Here is a 19071-nt window from a genome sequence, read left to right as displayed (position 1 = left end):
GAAAATAGCCTAATTCTCTCTCTCTCTCTGTGTATAGAATTTGTTCATCCTCTTCATCAGATGTAAAAGGCGGAATTGACAAAAGCAAAGTACTGTATATGGGTAGCACCCTTGTATACACTAATAGTTTTACAAACGGGAAGTACGGTAGAAATAGATAGCAGAAAGATAAAAAGCAAAGAAAAAGTTATTAAATAACACTAAGCTAGCTGGGGTTGTGAAGCCCAACCTTATAGTAAAGGGCTCTGGCTTTGTAAGCATTTGTATAAAAGGGAGCTAATACCAAATGCTTGTATTGTAAAGAAAAGGCAGGCGTAAATATATGTAAGTCGAAACATGCTGAGAAGTTAACCTAAAACGAAAGTATAATAAGAAAGTGAACAATACCTGTAGTTTTCAGGTAATGCGTAGCAGAAATAAGCTGGCAGGTAAAATATACGTAGCTGAAGGAAGGCGCACATATTTAGTAGAGTAGATGAATGCACGTAAACCTTAATCACATTAGTAACATATCTATGATGAAGCAATTTATAGCAGCGTAATGGACTTAATTGTGAGCTGTGAAGAAATGTTAAAAATGGAAAAGTAGTGACCTCTATTGTCGCATTTAGAACACAAGTGCATGGAGATACTTAAGATAAGCATTGGAAAAAGAAATGCGGTTGGAATAGTAGAAATTTTATTTTATTATTTTTGTTTTATATTTACTTTACAGTACTAATTTTACTTTACAGTTCACCCACCTTCTATTGGCTTTGTAATTCAGCCCATAATTTTCTTAATTCATCATAACTTTTAGGATATTAACATTCTTTCACCTTTCACATATCTACTACACTTCCTTTTCTACTATCCTCACCCTTCTAGTTACTGGCACTTTGTGTAATTTTCACATTCATTTATGCATACTTTATTCAATATATTAATACAGGGTGTTTCAAAATTATGTATACACTTTAAAAATTTATATTTAATGAACAATAAATACAAATGTTAATTTTTTTTTACAACGATAAAACTTTACTTTTATTGTTTTACACAAGATTGCATTTCTTACAGCTTCAACATTTTCATTACTTCTTGGTGTCCTGTTCCGACCACATGCTAAGTTATTGATATTTTGAATGGTTCCATGCTCTTCAAATTTATCCCACAAACGATTAATTGGGACTCTTTTGTTCCATATCGTGATTTTCAAGCACGCTGAACTTCATTGGCATTTTGATATTTCCAATACCATTTTATAATTACCTTTCTCCCTTCAAAACTTAATTGGGTACTCTCCATCATTTTAGAGGTATCTATAAAATAAAACAAAAATTAAATTATTGCAAAAAAAATTACCAATTTTTAAGCTACAAAATGAGTTTAAGAAAATTAAATTGGCACATATTGTTCATAAATATTTTGAATAATTGCTGTTAATAATTTTGAAACACCCTGTACACACACACACACACACACACACACACCCCCCTCTGGAATTCAATTAATAAACCTGATATGCACAGCTCTTTGCTTTTCGTAACATTCACAGAGTATACCTTCTGCTCATTTTACGACTACAGCACTGTGGCATTACACTCAAGGTAGTAGAAAATGAAAAAAGACCTGAGGATAATTCTGCAGTTGGATATGAAGTTCTCTGAGTAGTGCAGATAGGCTGCCATGAAATCACATGGGGTTTTGTCAATGATATGCAGGAACTTTGCTAATTGGAATAAGGAGGTGATTATGCCATGTACAAAGCAGTGGTCAGATCACATCTTGAGTACTGCATACACGTCTGGCAGCCTCATTTTAGGAAGGATTTAGAGCTGCTGTAGCAGGTACAGAGAAGGGCAACAAGATTGGTGGGGTAAACAAAGTGGTTCTTTTACCAGGAAAAGCTTCAGTTCTACACAATTGTATCACTTTGAGACTAGGCACCTGTAAGGGTATCTGATTGAAGTACTATTAGTAGTAGGTATTTAAGACTTTGAATGGATTAAGCAAACTCAATGCCAGTGAAGTTCATAAATTAAAATTGAGTAATGATGGTTGCAGGATAGAAGTGTGGAAGTCTACCTTTAGCCGGTTGATGGTTAGAAAAAACTTCCATCTGATGTTGTGGAAGTGAATAGTTTGAATAAATTCAAGGAAAAACTAGACAAACTGTTGGAGGGGGTGGATAGGTGAAATGGAAAGGTTTTATTTTTTTGTTGCTGATGCTGTACACCACTGAATGGACAGAAATCATGGGATACCTACCTAGTAACGGGTAGGTTCACCTTTCACCCAGATAAGGGCAGTCTCACAGCGAGGCATTGAGTCCACTAGTTCATGAAAGCATCCCACACTACCCCAGGGGCTCACATCTGGTGAGTGGGCTTGGCACACACCCATGGTTCTGAACTGATATCATTCTTCCCTTTCTTGGTGATTCCCTTCTATTTCTCTCTCTCTCTCTCTCACTCACTCACTCACTCACTCATTTTTTTGGCTGGTGCAGCATAAGCCTCGGGCTTCCTTGCACCATATGGCTAACAATAATAATTTCCAACAATGCAATACTTGTTGCACCGCTGTCCGTAATTACGTCACATTCCAGGCACCTCCATAGCCAGGTGGGAAGGAGCAGCAGTGCGTAGCACATGCTTCTTGATTAGACTGGGGGTTCAAGCCCATCACCACCAAATACAGAGGATGCGGAAAGGTCAGGGAATGACCGCTGCATATTCCCGGAGCAATGGCCTTATTTTCTAATGCTCCTAAAAAAAAATAACCAAATAATAACGTCACATTCCGGAGTGGAGGATCCAAAGCTCGAACAGACCTTTCCACAGCATCCCACAGGATTCATGTCCGGTGAATAGGGAGGCCATTCCACGGTGGTAAAATCTTCGGAATGCTCTTCGAACCATGTTCTAGTCACCACGGCTCTGTATGAGGTGCATTGTCCTGCTGGAAGATTTCCCTGTGGGTGCATGGTGACCATGAAGGGATGTAGGCGTAACCTGGACTGTTCAGAGAGGATGTGTCTAGACGTACCAGAGGTTCCAGTGTGTGCCAGTTGAACACACCTAGTGCAATTTCTGTACCTCCTCCTCCGTGATAAGAGTGACCCATGCATCGGGCACCCACTATCAACCCTCTTTCAAGTCGGTTAACTCAAGATGTTTATCTATACCGACATCGAATTACCATCTATGTGAGGCGCCTCCGTAGCCGTGTGGGCAGGAGCGGCAGTGCGTGGCACACGCTTCTTGATTAGACTGGAGTTCGAGCCCGTGACCACCAAATATGGAGGGTGCGGAAAGATCAGGGAATGACCACCACATATCCCCGGAGCAATATGGCCTTAGTTGCCAATGCTCCTAAAACCAAATAACAACAACAACCATCTACGTGAATGCAGTGTACATATATACCTGCCAAGCCATGGGCTCGTTTGCCAACAAGCAGGGTGACAGCGTCGTGTTGCACAGGAACCAGGTATCCCATGAATTCTGTCCTTTCGGCGTATAAGCTTGCTTTCTTGCATCATTTGCCACTACCAGTACTAATAGTAAGTGCTGTTTATAAAACTTCTCATTAGGAACAAGGAACTGAGCAGCTAAAAGCTGCACACTCTTCAGTAGCACTAAACAGTACTGTTACTTTCAGTTTCGTTTTGGTTTACTTATCATTTTGTGTCCCAGTGACTGATTTTAGTTTACCATATAGGTAATTTCAACTTCTCTTCTTTTTTTTTTTTTTTTTTAAATGGCTTCTCAGTGATCAAGTGGGTCAGCTTGTGCTGATAACATAAAAGATAAGCTATCAGAAAAACATTGAAAACTTAATAGGACATTCTTAAAAGACTAGATTCAGTACTAGATTTAAACTGCATTTAGTGGTTTTGAGCAATAATTAACAGTATTTCAGCTGTTATTATAAATATAATAACACATGTAAGGTTCTGTTATTTAAGAATAGTTTTTCTTGCCTTTTGTGGAACATATATTATATGTTTTATTGCATAATTTATGTATTTAAAGGTTTAAATGCTTCTCCTACATTTATTATTTTTATATAAACATGCTGCCTTAAAATCAGCCAGAATTGCTGGTTGTGGTAACTATTAAAAATTATTTAAATTATACTGTATGTATAAATCTCCCATGCTCAATTGACTAAACATTATTTTTATGGGACCAGTAGGAGTGCTAAACTGGGAATGCTTGAATAGCACAAGGAGGATGACAAGATGGATGAATAACATGCTAGCCAGTTTAATGGAATAGAAAAAAGATTGTTTTGGAAAGTTGGAGCAATTAAAAGTACTGGAGCTTGCAACAGCTAAAAAGTGATCTGTAATACTACCACGAATAAACTTCTAAGAGAACTAAGAATAGGGATAGGTGCATTTTCATGCACATGAATATAAAGAAAAGAGTGAATCAGAATTAATTATCACATAATGCATTATGTACAGAAAGTTGTAGATAACCCAACTGTTGTTTCTGGTGAATAGAACAGATATTTTATATTGATATTTATGAATGAAAGACTCTTTTCAAAGAGAAGAAGCTGAGCAGTAGGCAATTAGCAATATTAAAATTACAAAAGATTGTTTATTAGAAAAACTTTCAAGCCTAAAGGGAAGCAGCAAAAGAGTGCTTTCACGTAGATGAGTCATTCAATCATTAAGATTCAATGCACTTTCTTAATTATGAGATGTTTGAAAATTTTCAAAAATTAATATACTTGGCTCCATATTATATTGCACTCTTGTCAGTGTTTCTGATCCATCTTTGGGTATCTATTATCAAGACATGATAAAGACCTGGAGTAATTATGCAGTTAGATATGAAGTTTTCTGAACAGTGCAGACAGGCTGCCAAGCAGATCATAGGGTATTGTCAATGATATACAGGAATTTTGCTAGTAGGGAAAAGGAGGTGATTATTATTATTATTAGCCATATGGTACAAGGAAGCCTAAGGCTTATGCCACACCAGCCAAAAAAAATTCCCGAGATACCCTAAGAGAGAGAAGTTGAAAGGAATCACCAAGGAAGAAAAGAATGATGATCTCTTTGTATAAGACAATGTTCAGCTCACACCTTGAGTACTGTATGCAGGTCTGTAGGTTTCATTTTAGGAAGGATGTAGAATTGCTTGAGTAAGTACAGAGAAGGGCAACAAGATTGATGAGGGGGACGAAGGGGTCTTACCAAGAAAGGCTTAAGTTCTGCAAATTGCAGCAGCTGGAGACTAGACGCTTGCAAGGTGTATAAGGTCTTGAATGGGCTAAATTCAAAAATAGCAAAAGCTTAAATTTCTTTGGGCTTTTGCTATTTTTGAATTTAGCCCATGCTCAACCCATTCAGAATTGAGCCTGTTCAACCCATTCAAGACATTTCATAAAAGGTCTTGAATGGGTTAAGCAGGCTCAATTCTGATGGAATTCTTCCTCTTGCTCAGATTATGAACCTGAGGAGGCATAAATTCAAATTGAGGAAATTCAAATTTGAGCAAATTGAGTTGTACAGTGTGGAAATTCATCTTAGCCAGTGGGTAGTTGATTGCTGGGACAAACTTTTAGAGGGAATGGATGTAGGAAATGTTTTTTTTTTTTTTTTTTTTTTTGGCTGATGCTAGATAAGCTTGCCTTTTTGCATCATATACCTCTACTACTACTTACAAAGTACAGGTATGTAATTTGAATTAAATAATAAAACAAGATAAGTGAGATATTTCATAGTTTAATAGTGATTGGCTACGGGATGGATATTAGATGCAAAACTTGTTTCTATGAGCACTACAGACACAGTCATGATAAGGCACAACATGCCGGCTGACATGTTGGCCAGCATGTTGGGGCTTGATCGGCAAGATAGACTTGGCTTGTTGTGTTGGGTGTATATTTTTAGTTTGTAAATGCCTAGCCAACAATGTTGGGAATGATTTACACATGCAGTTGTTAATTGTCCTTGGATCCACTGCTTGTTTTGTAATTTTCTTATTCATTAATTGTGCAAGCTATAATGGGTTTGCATTGTCAGATTTAATTTTGTAGAAAATGAGCAGTACAAAGGACTCAAGTGAGTGGAACTAACCAAACACCATTTGTTTTATAAAACACTTCCTGCCAGCACCACAAAAAAAAATAGATACACAACCATGTATCATCCTCTATCTCTAAAAGTCAACTGAAAAGCAGACTTGATTTTGTATACACCTCAGAGCAGACCCAATAAGCCAGCTGCCAGCTTGCCCCATCTTAACTGCCTGTAAATTTTTCCCAATATATTGGGTAAAAACGGGCCGGCCAAAATGCTGGTAGACAGTTTGTTCCACATTAATGTAGCATACGAAAGCAATTCCAGAAAGAATTATGTTTTCTGCTTATTATTTTAGGTTGAGTATGTGATTATATATTTTTAAACATCATTTACTATGATGTATATCTTACATTTTATTATTATATCTGTTATATAATGAAATTCCATTTGGCTTTCTTGTTTTAGGAGATGGAACTCCACTTGTTGTGTGGGGTACAGGAGAGCCCCTACGTCAGTTTGTGTATTCTCTTGATTTGGCAAAATTAATTATTTGGGTTTTAAGAGAATACGATGAAATTGATCCTATAATACTGTCAGGTAAGAATAATAATCCATGGTTACTTTAATTCGTGTAGTGTAATTTTTTCCAGTATTGTATACCATCCCCTACTCCTATTCCTCACTCTCTTATTCCTTTACCTCATCAACACAATTCATATGCTCTGCGTGTTTTCAACAAGCATCCATAATTTGTTCCTCCCTTTGATACAAGTTACATATTTCATGAGGTGCCTGCATAGCCAGGTGGGCAGGAGCAGCAGTGCATAGCACATGCTTCTTGATTAGACCAGGGTTCGATCCCTTGACCACCAAATACGGAGGATGCAGAAAGGAGGATGCAGAATGAGCAATTCCCTGACCACAGGGAATGAGCAATATGGCCTTAGTTACTAATGTTCCTAAAAACCAAATAACAAACAAACAAACATATTTTATGATGTGTTATTAACAACTTCCTGTCATTCCTTAACCACACGTCTAAGAAATTACAGGAATATATAATACATTGCCACAAGCCAACATTACTGTTTCATAGTTGAGAAGTGTGACCTAGCATCACTCTTATTGGGTTATATTTTTTATGATTTAAAATGATATTAAAATTTTATATACAGTTACTTGAGTAATCCTGATGGATATCATCAGTCTTCCCATTCTTGATGATTCTCTTCTACTTCTGATTTTCTCTCTCAGGGTAATTCAGAAAATTTTTTTTTTTTTTTTGGCTGGTGCAGCATAAGCCTGATGCTTCCTTGCTCCATATGCTAATAATAATAATAATAACTGTATATAACAATTCTATATCTATATAATATCAGTATGGATACACCATAGATAACTCTTAAGAAAAACCTATGATAGTAGTGTGGGAGGCATCATTTCCTCTGTATCTCATATTGTGCTCATCCTTCACAACAAGTTGCCATGCTATTGCACCTACTTCGAATAAGTAACGCTTCACTAATAGAGAGGACTATTGTTACTTATTCTCGGTGAGCACCACCGCCCAGACGGCACCATTTCAAAGCTATTAGCCTATCATCAGTGGGTGGGCAAGTACCCTGGTACTGCAGACATGCTGACCCAGTTGTGAAGATAATCACACAATATGAGCGATGCCAAAAGGTTTATATAGTAATGTTTAAAATAACTAAATGCAACAAGGCATGAGAGTAATAGTTTTATATCTATATAATATTGGTGTGGATACATCATAGATAACTCTTAAGGAAAAACTACAATAGTAGTGTGGAAGCATCATTTCCTCTGTATCTCCTATTGTGCTGATCCTTCACAACGAGTTGCCATAGTATCGCACTGCTTCGAATAAGTAACACTTCACTAATAGAGAAGACTATTGTTACTTATTCTCAGTGGGCACCATCACTCAGATGGCACTGTTTTAAAGCTATTGGCCTATCATCAGTGGGTATCGTAGTTTTTTCTTAAGTTATATATGGTGTATCCACACCGATATTATCTAGATATAAAGCTCTTACTCTTAACATATTATGCCTTGTTGCATTTAGTTATTTTAAATATTACTATATAAACCTTTTGGCATCTCTCATATTGTGTGATTATCTTCACAACTGGGTCGTCATGTCTGCAATACCAGGGTACCTGCCCACCCACCGATGATAGGCTAATAGCTTTGAAATAGTGCCATCTGGGTGGTGGTGCCAGCCGAGAATAAGTAACAATAGTCTTCTCTATTAGTGAAGCGTTACTTATTCGAAGCAGTGCGATACTATGGCAACTCGCGAAGGGTGAGCACAATATGAGATACAGAGGAAATGCCTCCACACTACTATCGTAGTTTTTCCTTAAGAGTTATCTATGGTGTATCCACACCGATATTATATAGATATAAAACTCTTACTCTTAGCATATTATGCCTTGTTGCATTTAGTTATTTTAAAGATCACAATTCTATCTGTACTCTGATGGCACTGTAAACTTTCAAGAGGTTTACAGTGTCATTGTAAGAGCTCTAGTTCTAGGTGGTCTGTGCACTTTTTATCGAAGCACATGGGCTCGACCTTGCAGTTTGCCAATTTGAGTCTTCATATTTTACCCTTTAAGGGTGTGGTGAAGTTTAATACCCCATCTTCTGTCTACCTTCATCTCTATTCACAACACCATGCTGAACATTCTGACCTCTTATCAGTTTACACAGAGTGCTTGAAGTCAAAATCGTGTGTAGGATCTGCTGCTGTTTTTCCAGATAATACAATATCTGAGCAGATTCTTCCTGAATGCAGTATATACACTGCAGAGCTTCATGTCATAGCGTTAATTCTGGATCACACAAATTGCCAATACCAACAGTTACCTTAACTTACTTAACCAACAGTTAAGAATATACCCAATACCTGGGTATATTCTTACCACATGTACGCCATATCCAAAAATTTCATTACTTCATACAGCATGTCCTACCCACTTTTTCTTACTATTGAATACACCATGAATTGTCAAAATAATAGAGCAAGTTTATCTGGGAAAAGATCTAAACCTCCCAAGGACTTCCAAATTCATTTCACAAATATACGTGTTCTCAATTCCAATCTCAACGATGTCCATTTCCACTTGCAGTCTTCCAAATCCCATGTACTTTTTCTGACTGAATCTCAGTTATCAGTTGATTCAACTACTGCTCATCTCAGATGTTCAAATTATTTGCTGTATGATTCTTTCGCCTCAAAGGTGGTACTTGTGCATATGTCCGTTCAGATATTCCCCGTCAGAGACTTGGCAATTTGGAATCTCCTCTCTTTGATCTTCTCTGGCTTAAAATCTCTCTACCTCATTGTGTCAAATTCATCTGTTGTCTCTACCGTTCTCCCAACTCCACTAATCACTTGGAGCTCTTTGACTTCCTCTCTTTGCAACTTGACTTTCTCGAGTCCAACTTTCCTAACAGTGAGGTAATTTTCCTTGGTGATTTTAACATTCAGAACTCCAGCTGGCTTCCGTTTTCTAGTTACACCGACCCAGCAGGTCGAGATGCTGAACCTTTTGCAATTACTAATGACCTAGCACAGATTGTTCATTTACCTACCAGAATACCGGACAATCCTAATCATACAGCCAATACGCTTGATCTTTTTCTCACAAACAACCCTTCTAAGTACAAGGTCGAAGTGAGAGGTCCTTTAGGCACTTCAGATCACAACTTGGTGGTTGTCTCTTCTCCAATGGAACCTTTATCTCATGGCTATTCCCAACCTCGTATTTTGGCATTACAAGAATGCAAAATGGGATGACCTGTGAGACTTCTTTTCTTCTTTTCCTTGGTCTGATTACTGTTTCAAAACTTCTGATGTCAACGTTTGCTCAGATCGTGTCAGTGAAATTATTCTTGCAGGAATGGAATCCTTTATCCCACACTCCACTTTAAAATCTCGTCCTTTATCTAAACCTTGGTTCTCCAACAAATGTGCTAAGGCTGTCCAAGAGAAGAATGTTACATATCGTAATTGGCTTGTTTCTAATTCTTCAGTTTCATTTTCTGCCTACACCAAAGCTCGCAACAATTGTAAAGCAGTTATTAATCAGTCCAAACTAGAGTTTGAACAGGCTAAGAGTAGAAAACTTGCTTCTTGCCCTAATGGTAGCCGAGCATTCTGGTCTCTTGCCAAAGCTATTGGCCGCAACTTTTGCCCATCTCTGCTCCCACCTCTGTCCAAACCAGATGGTTCTGTGGTCACTTCAGCCAAGGATAAAGCTGACCTGCTAGCATCCCATTTTCCTTCCAGCTCATGTATTAATGATCTTGGTAAAACATCTCCCACCATTCCTAACACGCTCCATTCAATGCCTTCTGTGGTCTTCCATCAAAAGGATATCAGAAGGATTTTGATGAATCTTGATGCTAAGAAAGCTCCAGGTCCTGATGGTATTTCTCCACTTGTTCTCAAAACCTGTGCTCCTGAACTTACTCCTATTCTTTGCCACCTTTTTTCACTTTCTTATTCCAAAGGTGTTTTTCCTTCTGCTTGGAAATTTGCTCATATCCAGCCAGTTCCTAAAAAGGGTGACAAATCCCTCTCATCCAATTATCGTCCCATTGCAATTACTTCTACTCTTTCTAAAGTAATGGAGAAATCAATTAACCGGCAACTCTTAAACTACCTAGAAACCTTCCGTCTGATCAACGATCGCCAGTATGGATTCCGTCAGTGTCGATCCACTGGTGATATTCTGGCTTATGTTACCCATTTATGGACTAATTCAATGGAAAGGTTCAGTGAAACACAAGTAGTTGCTCTTGACATCTCAAAGGCTTTTGATCGTGTTTGGCATAAAGGTCTTCTAAACAAGCTTCCATCTTATGGTTTGCCAACTGTTTTTAGTAATTGGTTATCCAGTTTTCTCTCTGATCGCTCACTGAGGGTGATGGTAGATGGCTCTCTGTCTTCTAACTTCTCCACTAATGCCGGTGTCCCCCAAGGTTCAGTTCTTTCCCCCACTCTTTTCCTCTTGTATATCAATGACCTTCTTCCACTGACTGGAAATCCTATCCATAGTTTTGTCGATGATAGCACATTGCATTCAACTTTCCATTTTGAGAAACCTTGCCCTGCTCAATCAGCTTCAAGTTCTCGAAAATCTGTTGCCAATTCCTTAAATGCCGATCTTCAGGTAATTCTCCAGTGGGGCAAAGACAACTTAGTTGATTTCAACCCTTCTAAAACTCAGTCTTGTCTTATATCTCACAAAAAGGATTCTTCTGCTCCTATGTTTATCTTTAGTGACACTCCGATTTCTAGGCAAAATGATATATCTCTTTTGGGGATTACCCTGACTTCTAATCTCTCTTGGCACAAGCACATTACAAATATTGCTTCCTCTTCATCTAAAAAACTTGATCCGCCCTGCCATGGAATATTGTTCCCACATCTGGGGTGGTGCCCCCAAAACCTCTCTCAGGCTTCTTGATTTCATTCGGAAGAGGGCAGTTAGGTTAATTAATGATTCATCTCTAACAGAGTCTCTCCACTCGCTTTCTCATAGACGTACTGTTTCTGCTGCATGCCTCTTCTACAGATACTTCCAGTTCTTCTGAATTGGCTTCTATAATTCCCGCTCTCTCTTTCAAAACAGTCCGAACACGTGCCGCCACCAGCCAACATCCATTTACTGTCCAGCTTCAAACCCACAGAACCAACTTTTCATCTTCCTCATTTATTCATTCAACTGCCGTTTTCTGGAACAACCTTCCTTCATACGTATTTCCTGAAAATTACAATCTACAGAAGTTCAAGTCCAATGTTAACAAATATCTTCTTTCGTCTTTTCAACCTCCAACCCAAGCACGGTACTAAGTACTATAGGTTCTAATACCTCTCGTGTTTGGGGTACTCATAAAAAAAAAAAAAAAAAAGTTTATTATTATATACACTGATTCACTGAATGCAGTACAGGCTTTATCAGTGATGGGACACACTATTCATCCAACCTTGTCTCGGATTCAGCAGATGATATACACTCTCTATGAAGGTGGATTTGACATCTGCTTCTGCTGGATCCCCAGCCACATCGAGATTAGAGGAAACAATTTGGCTGATACTGCAGCCAAAGTAAGTATAATTTTTGCAGGGACATCAAAGGAAATTTTGTTGGATCTCCAATTCACAAGCTGCTGCTTAACTGTGTATTTGAAGAATCCATGAACCAGACTAAAAGAGTGCTTGAACTGGCTTTAAAAATGTGTGGAATTTTTTGAGAAACAATAAACACCCAGATTATGAGATGATCATGAGTAATGTGCTAGACAAGTTCAGAAAACCAGGCTACAGTATTAGTATTAAGTTTCATTTCTTGCACTCTCGTCTCAACTACTTCCCAGAAAAATTTGGTACTTTAAGTGAAGAACAGAGGAAAGATTCCATCAGTATATAAAAGACAGAAAAAAAATAGTTCCAAAGGGGATGAAATGTCAGTAAGATGGGGTGACTACTGGATACTGTTGGATGCTAAAAAAGAGGAAAACAGCCACTGAAACTAGCTGCCTGAGAAGTCAAAAAGGTGTTAATTTAACCCAGCCTAATGTATAAAAAATCCAATTTGTGGCCATATATCTTGCCATTTGATTGTAGCCTTTAATATTTGTGTTTATGTACTTTTATTTTTAAAAAAAACCTACTTATAAAATCTTTAAAAATACAAAATAAACCTGAATTTTTTTTATTTATAAAAAATTCTGACATGATAGACAAATTTAGAAATTAACCTTGAAAATCTAGTTCATTTAGCAGTAAAACATCAAAGACAATTTCTTAAAATACACTGGTGTAATTTTATTGATTTTATATTTGTGTTCTAATTTGTTTGATTATACCATAACACACTAACTGTAACAAATCTATATCAGGGATGGCCAACAAGTCGATCACGGCTTTAATTTTGGTCGATCACAACCAATTTTAAATATATAGAAAAAATAGATTAGTCAAAATCTTATTGTTATGCGCCACCACTGCATATGCTTATTACAAATCTGTTGAACCACGTGACTACTCTTGTCGCCGTGCAGCCGCTAGGCTTGTCTAAAGAAAATTCACGCAGTTACATTGTGGAGAGCATAGTGTATGTGTTGAATTCTTATTTAGCTTGCTTAAGTGGGTCAGTAGTTTGTTTGCTCCTCAGTTTAATACTAATTACAGTGGTTTTAATGTTTAACCTATGGATGAAGTGCACATCACCTATATGCTTATCGAGCGACTGATCCACTGATGAAGCTTTTATCCGACCACCTGAATCAGGTAAATAGTATTTACTGTTTTTCCATATTCGTATCACTGCAACCGAATACGAAATGCTATAGCACGTTGTATTGTGCCTTTGTTCACCAGCTATAACCCTGGGTGCTGAAAAGCTTACTTTCCGATCACAGCATTAAGCTGAAGTGCACCCTTTGTTTTCACTCAGCTTCCCGCTGACTCTGCTTGCCGTACTATTCGACTGTGTGGAAAGTTCGCAACCCCTAGCCCAAAGCCAACTCACAGCAAGACATCCACGTCGACTACGCAAACACCCGTCTATTGAATATCCCCACTGCTTTCCTCCCAAATATGAACAAAAACGGAAAACCCCTCAACTCGACGCAGAAATGTGCCCTCTGCTATCATTTGACTGGTGATGCCATCCTCTGTACCAGCTGTGATAACCCCATCTATCCCGGATGTTCGGGCCTGTCCCCATCCAGCTGGAAGAAACTTTCCATGGCAGCCAGGCTGAAATTCAAGGGATCGTGCTGCAAGAAGCTATGCTCGTTAGGCCACAAGGACAACCCGAAATTTTCCAACAACAATTCACAGAACTCACCACGCAAAGCGCAAAGCAGAAACAGCCCAGTGAGGCAGATTTCACAGAAGTCGCGCCACCACTTGATAATACTCAGCACTATTCCAGTCTGCAAGAAAATATAAACGATAATACCTACGAGACTGACACCGTCGTTACAGATATAACGCCTCATACTGACGCCTTCTACAGACCAACACCAGGCCACCTGAACCTGTCTGCATCGCATGCAAGCATTGATGCATCTTCAGCAACCCCTCAGACAGCTTATACAGGCGCCTCCGTAGCCAGGTGGGAAGGAGCAGCAGTACGTAGCACACGCTTCTTGATTAGACCATAGTTCGAGCCTGTCACCACCAAATACAGAGGATGCGGAAAGGTCAGGGAATGACCACCGTATATTCCAGAGCAATATGGCCATAGTTGCTAATGCTCCTAAAAACCAAATAACAACAACAACAACAGCTTATATTATGCCAATATCTGAAAATAGCCAAAGCGCACCTGCGCAGAGGTCTGAAGGGTGCCAAACCGAACCAGAAATTACCATTCAATACTTAAAGTCATCCCTAAAGCAAATCATTGACAGCAAAATCAACAAAATAGTGGAAGATCTCATAGGGAAAATAACTAGTTGCCTAACAAGTCACGAAATCAATGCCAGCCTGCAAGCCACCTCTCACACACTGGAAAGCATGATGTGCAAATTTGCTGATACAGCAGCATCACCCCAACATGGCTGCACAGCCCTAAGAAACACCCATGATGCTCAATCTTCAGAGTCCCCCCGGGATAAGTCATACGTGGAAATCCTGGCCACCAAGGTGAGCAATAGTGGCAAAACCATCAAAGGTCAAGTTCTAATATGCACCACGATAAATTCGCACTGTTCCCTCCGAACTTCAATCACTGACAGTGACCTAAACCCATCGCTGACTTCCCAACGCAGTCAAGAAAATATACTGACAATCTCGTCAGGCCACGTCAACGCCCAAGTGAGTTCAATCGACACAATTCAAAATCAGACGAATGACAAGCACAATAACAGTATTGCCCAATCTTTAGCAGCTTCACTAAACGACGATACCAGACAAGAAACCCACACTCGGAGAAACTCTAGTTTTGCTGTGCCATTCTTTACAGAGGTAAAGAACGGCACAGCAATAAACTCCAAGCTACGAGCTTCCAGGACTCAAGACACTACCAGAAACAGTACAAACAGCATTTTCGTATCTCGACTGGATCCATGCACAACCCCTGTACTAGTCAAACAGGTTATATACAAAATGCTGAATCTATGGCCAACTGTACAGAAACTACAAACTAGGAGTCAACAATACGCTGCATTCAAAATTGACTGTAGCCAACACCAAGTAGACCTGATAGGAAGTGCCACCATTTGGCTTGTTGGAACAGGGATCAGGCTGTTTGTTCACTATCAATCAACCTCGAAATCTAACTACTCAGACCCGACAAAAGTACTCCCACTACAATCACAGCTGACTTGGCGATTATAATTGCTTGCCAGAAAGGATGCCAGCACCAGAATCTTCCCACACTAACATACTGGAACAAACTCTGCCCAAGGTTGCTAATACCGTCCTCCAACGTGAGAGACTCCAAGGTCGCCTCATCCCTGTCCTGATCTCTCATTGTCGGGAGCCTCTACTTGTTCGCAGCCGGGAAGCAAGGCTCCCTCCTGTGAGGATAAGCATTACAACCTCTCCTACCATCCGCATAATGTTCCAGAATATCAGGTCCTTAAGAAATAAACTTAATACACTGGAAGAGATTCTACTCTCAAACTCACTAGACATCTTGTGCCTCGCTGAAACATGGTTAGAGGCGAACCAGACAGATATAAGCTGCTCCATTCCTGCAAGCTTTCATGTACTGGCTGCCTCTCGCAATAACCGCAGAGGGGGTGGAGTTGCTATAATCTTCAATACGATGAAGTTCTCCATCGTACACTCTGTCTCAAGATGTGGAAGCTTTAATGATAACTCTGGAACATCAAGGTACCACTATAGACGTCGCATCCCTGTACCTTCCTCCAACACCAACTATGATGGCCATTGACGAAGCCACTAACTGGTTAATAAATAACCTGCACCCAGCAGCCACCCATATTGTATGTGGAGACTTCAATTTTCCACCATCTACCCAACTCCTCAAAAGTTGGCTCACAGAATCTCTCCAATCAATCCAAATATTCCAGTTAACTACCAGCCAACGAGAGACTTTTGGTCTCTCGTTGGGCATAGTCCTGCTGGGCATAGTCTATTCTTCAGCGATATGTCAACTCGAAGAAACCACAGCCGACATGTTTCAATCATACCACCAACCAATCATATTTACAGCTCTTCTACCCAAAAAAATATTTCAATACCCCCAAAACCAAATCTGTGCAAAAGGTCACCGCTCCAAAATTTCTGAATCCAGCACTCTGCATTGAAGCTGCATACACAGTCCCATGGAACATCTTAGATGGATGTGAACTGAGCCTCACAATCGATCTAATGACCAAATGGATCAATACTATAGCCCTTCACACTGCTACCAAAACAGTCACCATTACTCTGCGCTCCAGTGCGTGGTGGACTCCCCAGCTCAACCAAAGTCTCCACCACAAACAATCACTACACGTCAAATAGAAAGCTTCCAGCGATGTCCAAGACCGCATTTCATTCTCCAAAGCCAGGGCCGAATTCAACATAAACAAATCAGCTGCAATTAAGAAGCACCTCGAAAGAACCCTAAAAAGGGGGGGGAACCATTCTACAGAACAAAGACTAGTTCTTCAGGCAACATCGACACAGTTGACTGGCTCAACTACGTTGCCAGATTTTCTAATCAACCTCCAGCTCTACCTACTTTGCCACTCTCATCCCACTGATAGTCTCGCTACGATCTGAATTTCCAAGCAGCAACTGATGCAGGCCATTAATACTCTCCCTCTCACAGCAACTACCGGTGACGATGGCATCCCCCAGTTCATAATCAAGTGCTTAAGCGTCTTCATCATCGATTCACTCCTCAACGTATACAACAGATGCCTCGAAGTTCATTTCTTTCCACCCCAGTGGAACAGGTACTCTGTCCGGCCCCTTCCTAAGCACCAACAATCGACGCTCCCAAGCCAATATAGGCCCATCGCTTGTGCCTCTGTATTGCTAAAAATTCTGGAGAAAGCACTGCTACCGTCTGTCACCCATCAAATTCTCTGTGACAGTCGTCAGCAAATACACTATGGGATATCAGGAAGGTCAACTATAACTAACCTTGCAACAACCACTCTGCACATCTTAGAAGCGTTTGAGCAAAGACAGGAATTGCCAGTTATATATCTTGACATCCATTCCGCATTTGATGCCATCTATATACCTAATCTCCTACATCTCTTAGAAAACTACTTCAATTTTCGTGGCGATGTTCTCTGGTTCCTAGAATCTCTCCTATCCAAGAGGACCCTTGTTCTAAAGATTGAAACAAAGACCTTCACACATCACATAACTGCCGCTGTGCCTCAAGGGGGGGGGGTCCTGTCTGGCATTCTCTTCTCAGCAATCATGGTGCTGTTTGTGACCAACAAGTGCAATTGGATCACATATGCTGACGATGTCAAGCTCTTTACTAGGATATCGCCATCCAACTCGGCAGCCGAAACCACTCAGCAAATCACTAGCAAACTGCAGGACATGGCTGACTACCTCAATACTTTCATCCTCCAAATTAACCCTCTAAAATCACCACAAATAATTTATTCGCTAAAGAGCAGCCCAACAACGTTGGAGCCGCCTGTGCTTAACGGCTCCTCAGTTCCAAGTGTTCAAATGCACAAAGATCTGGGGGTTGTTTTTAACTCCAAACTATCTTTCAACGATCATGTAAACCTCATACAGTCGAGGCTGAATTCACTACACTGGGTCGCTGCTCCACACCACCGACCCACAACTGGTAAAAAGATACATTGTATCAATCCTTTACCCAACAATACTGTATACTTCAGAGATATGGGCCTCGGTTGCCGGATCCAACATTAAAAGGATATTCTCTACCGAATTCTGGCTTATAAAATGGGCCAACAGCAAACTCCACCTTTCCCCAGCTCTCAGATCAACGCAGTTAGCAGAACCCCTTCTGCTAACTGTGTTGGTCTGAGAGCTGGGTAAAGGTGGAGCCTGCGTAGTTAGCAGAAGCCCTTCTGCTAACTATGCAGGCTCTGATCTTACATCGGAGAAAGAAGGCTGCTGTTCACCATCAAGATGGCCACTGGTAAAATTACAGAGCTGAACTTCTGGGATCACTGCTCTTGACACGTTCCTCCCCTTATCTCCAGTCTTCAACACAGCTGCTAGCAAACTGTAACCGGCTAGTACTAACCTGCAGATTCCTGCCAAAGCAAATGCTGCCCTCACTGCCAGCCATCGACGGGGACCTCCAAGAAGTGGTCAACAATAAAAAAATACAGAAAGGGAATCCTCGTCAAACTGAAAATGTAAAACTGTGCTTTGTTGCCTTTCAATAATCTGAGGTAACTTATATGTTTTTCTCATGTGTATCTCTTGTAAATATGTTTTGTAAACCCCTGGCACCACCATGCCATGACGGGACTAATTGTATGTATATCATGCTGCAATTAAAGATTCCATTCTAATATTAATAACTGGACAGTGCTTATACATTAATTTAATACCCTTCGTTTTAAAATGAATATCATGAAAAAGAGTAAAATGTATCCATTTCATCAAGAGTGGGAACTAGAATACTTTTTTGTAATGATAAAAGAAACATGTTGTTTGATTTGCAATGCTTCTCTGTCTATATCCAGAAATGGAAATTTAGAAAGGAATTTCAACGCACCCCATAGTAAATACCAATTGGATTTTCCGCCTAATAGTGTCCTTAGAAAAAAAAAAAATTAAAAGAACTTAAATCCAGATTATTTGCAAAACAAAATTTTTTCGTGACACCTAACTTACAATCTACAGCAGTAACTGTAGCATCATTTAAAGTGAGTCACCTTCTTTCAAAAAAAATGCAAACCATTTTCTGATAGTCAATTCACCAAAGACGCATTTTTAGAAATAACAGATTCTCTTTTTGAAAATTTTAAGAACAAAAATGAAATGAAAAGAGCACTTTTCTGCAATTATCTCAAAATACTGTGA

The 19071-nt window shown here is 39.6% G+C and overlaps 1 protein-coding gene across 1 annotated transcript in view; it reads left to right on the top strand.

Annotated features, from left to right (window-relative positions):
- Gmer (GDP-L-fucose synthase-like protein) overlaps positions 1–19071 on the top strand; it is a 119981-nt gene that overhangs the window by 77860 nt on the left and 23050 nt on the right. Inside the window, exon 6 of the mRNA XM_090388255.1 lies at positions 6494–6625. Within this exon, the coding sequence (XP_090244381.1) occupies positions 6494–6625 (132 nt within the window). The remainder of the gene's footprint in view (positions 1–6493; positions 6626–19071) is intronic.

The sequence above is a fragment of the Mastigoproctus giganteus genome, chromosome 14 (genome assembly GCF_048544385.1).
Source record: "Mastigoproctus giganteus isolate SK-2022 chromosome 14, ASM4854438v1, whole genome shotgun sequence".
Lineage (NCBI taxonomy): Eukaryota > Metazoa > Arthropoda > Arachnida > Uropygi > Thelyphonidae > Mastigoproctus > Mastigoproctus giganteus.
This window is presented reverse-complemented; position numbering and strand designations above follow the sequence as displayed.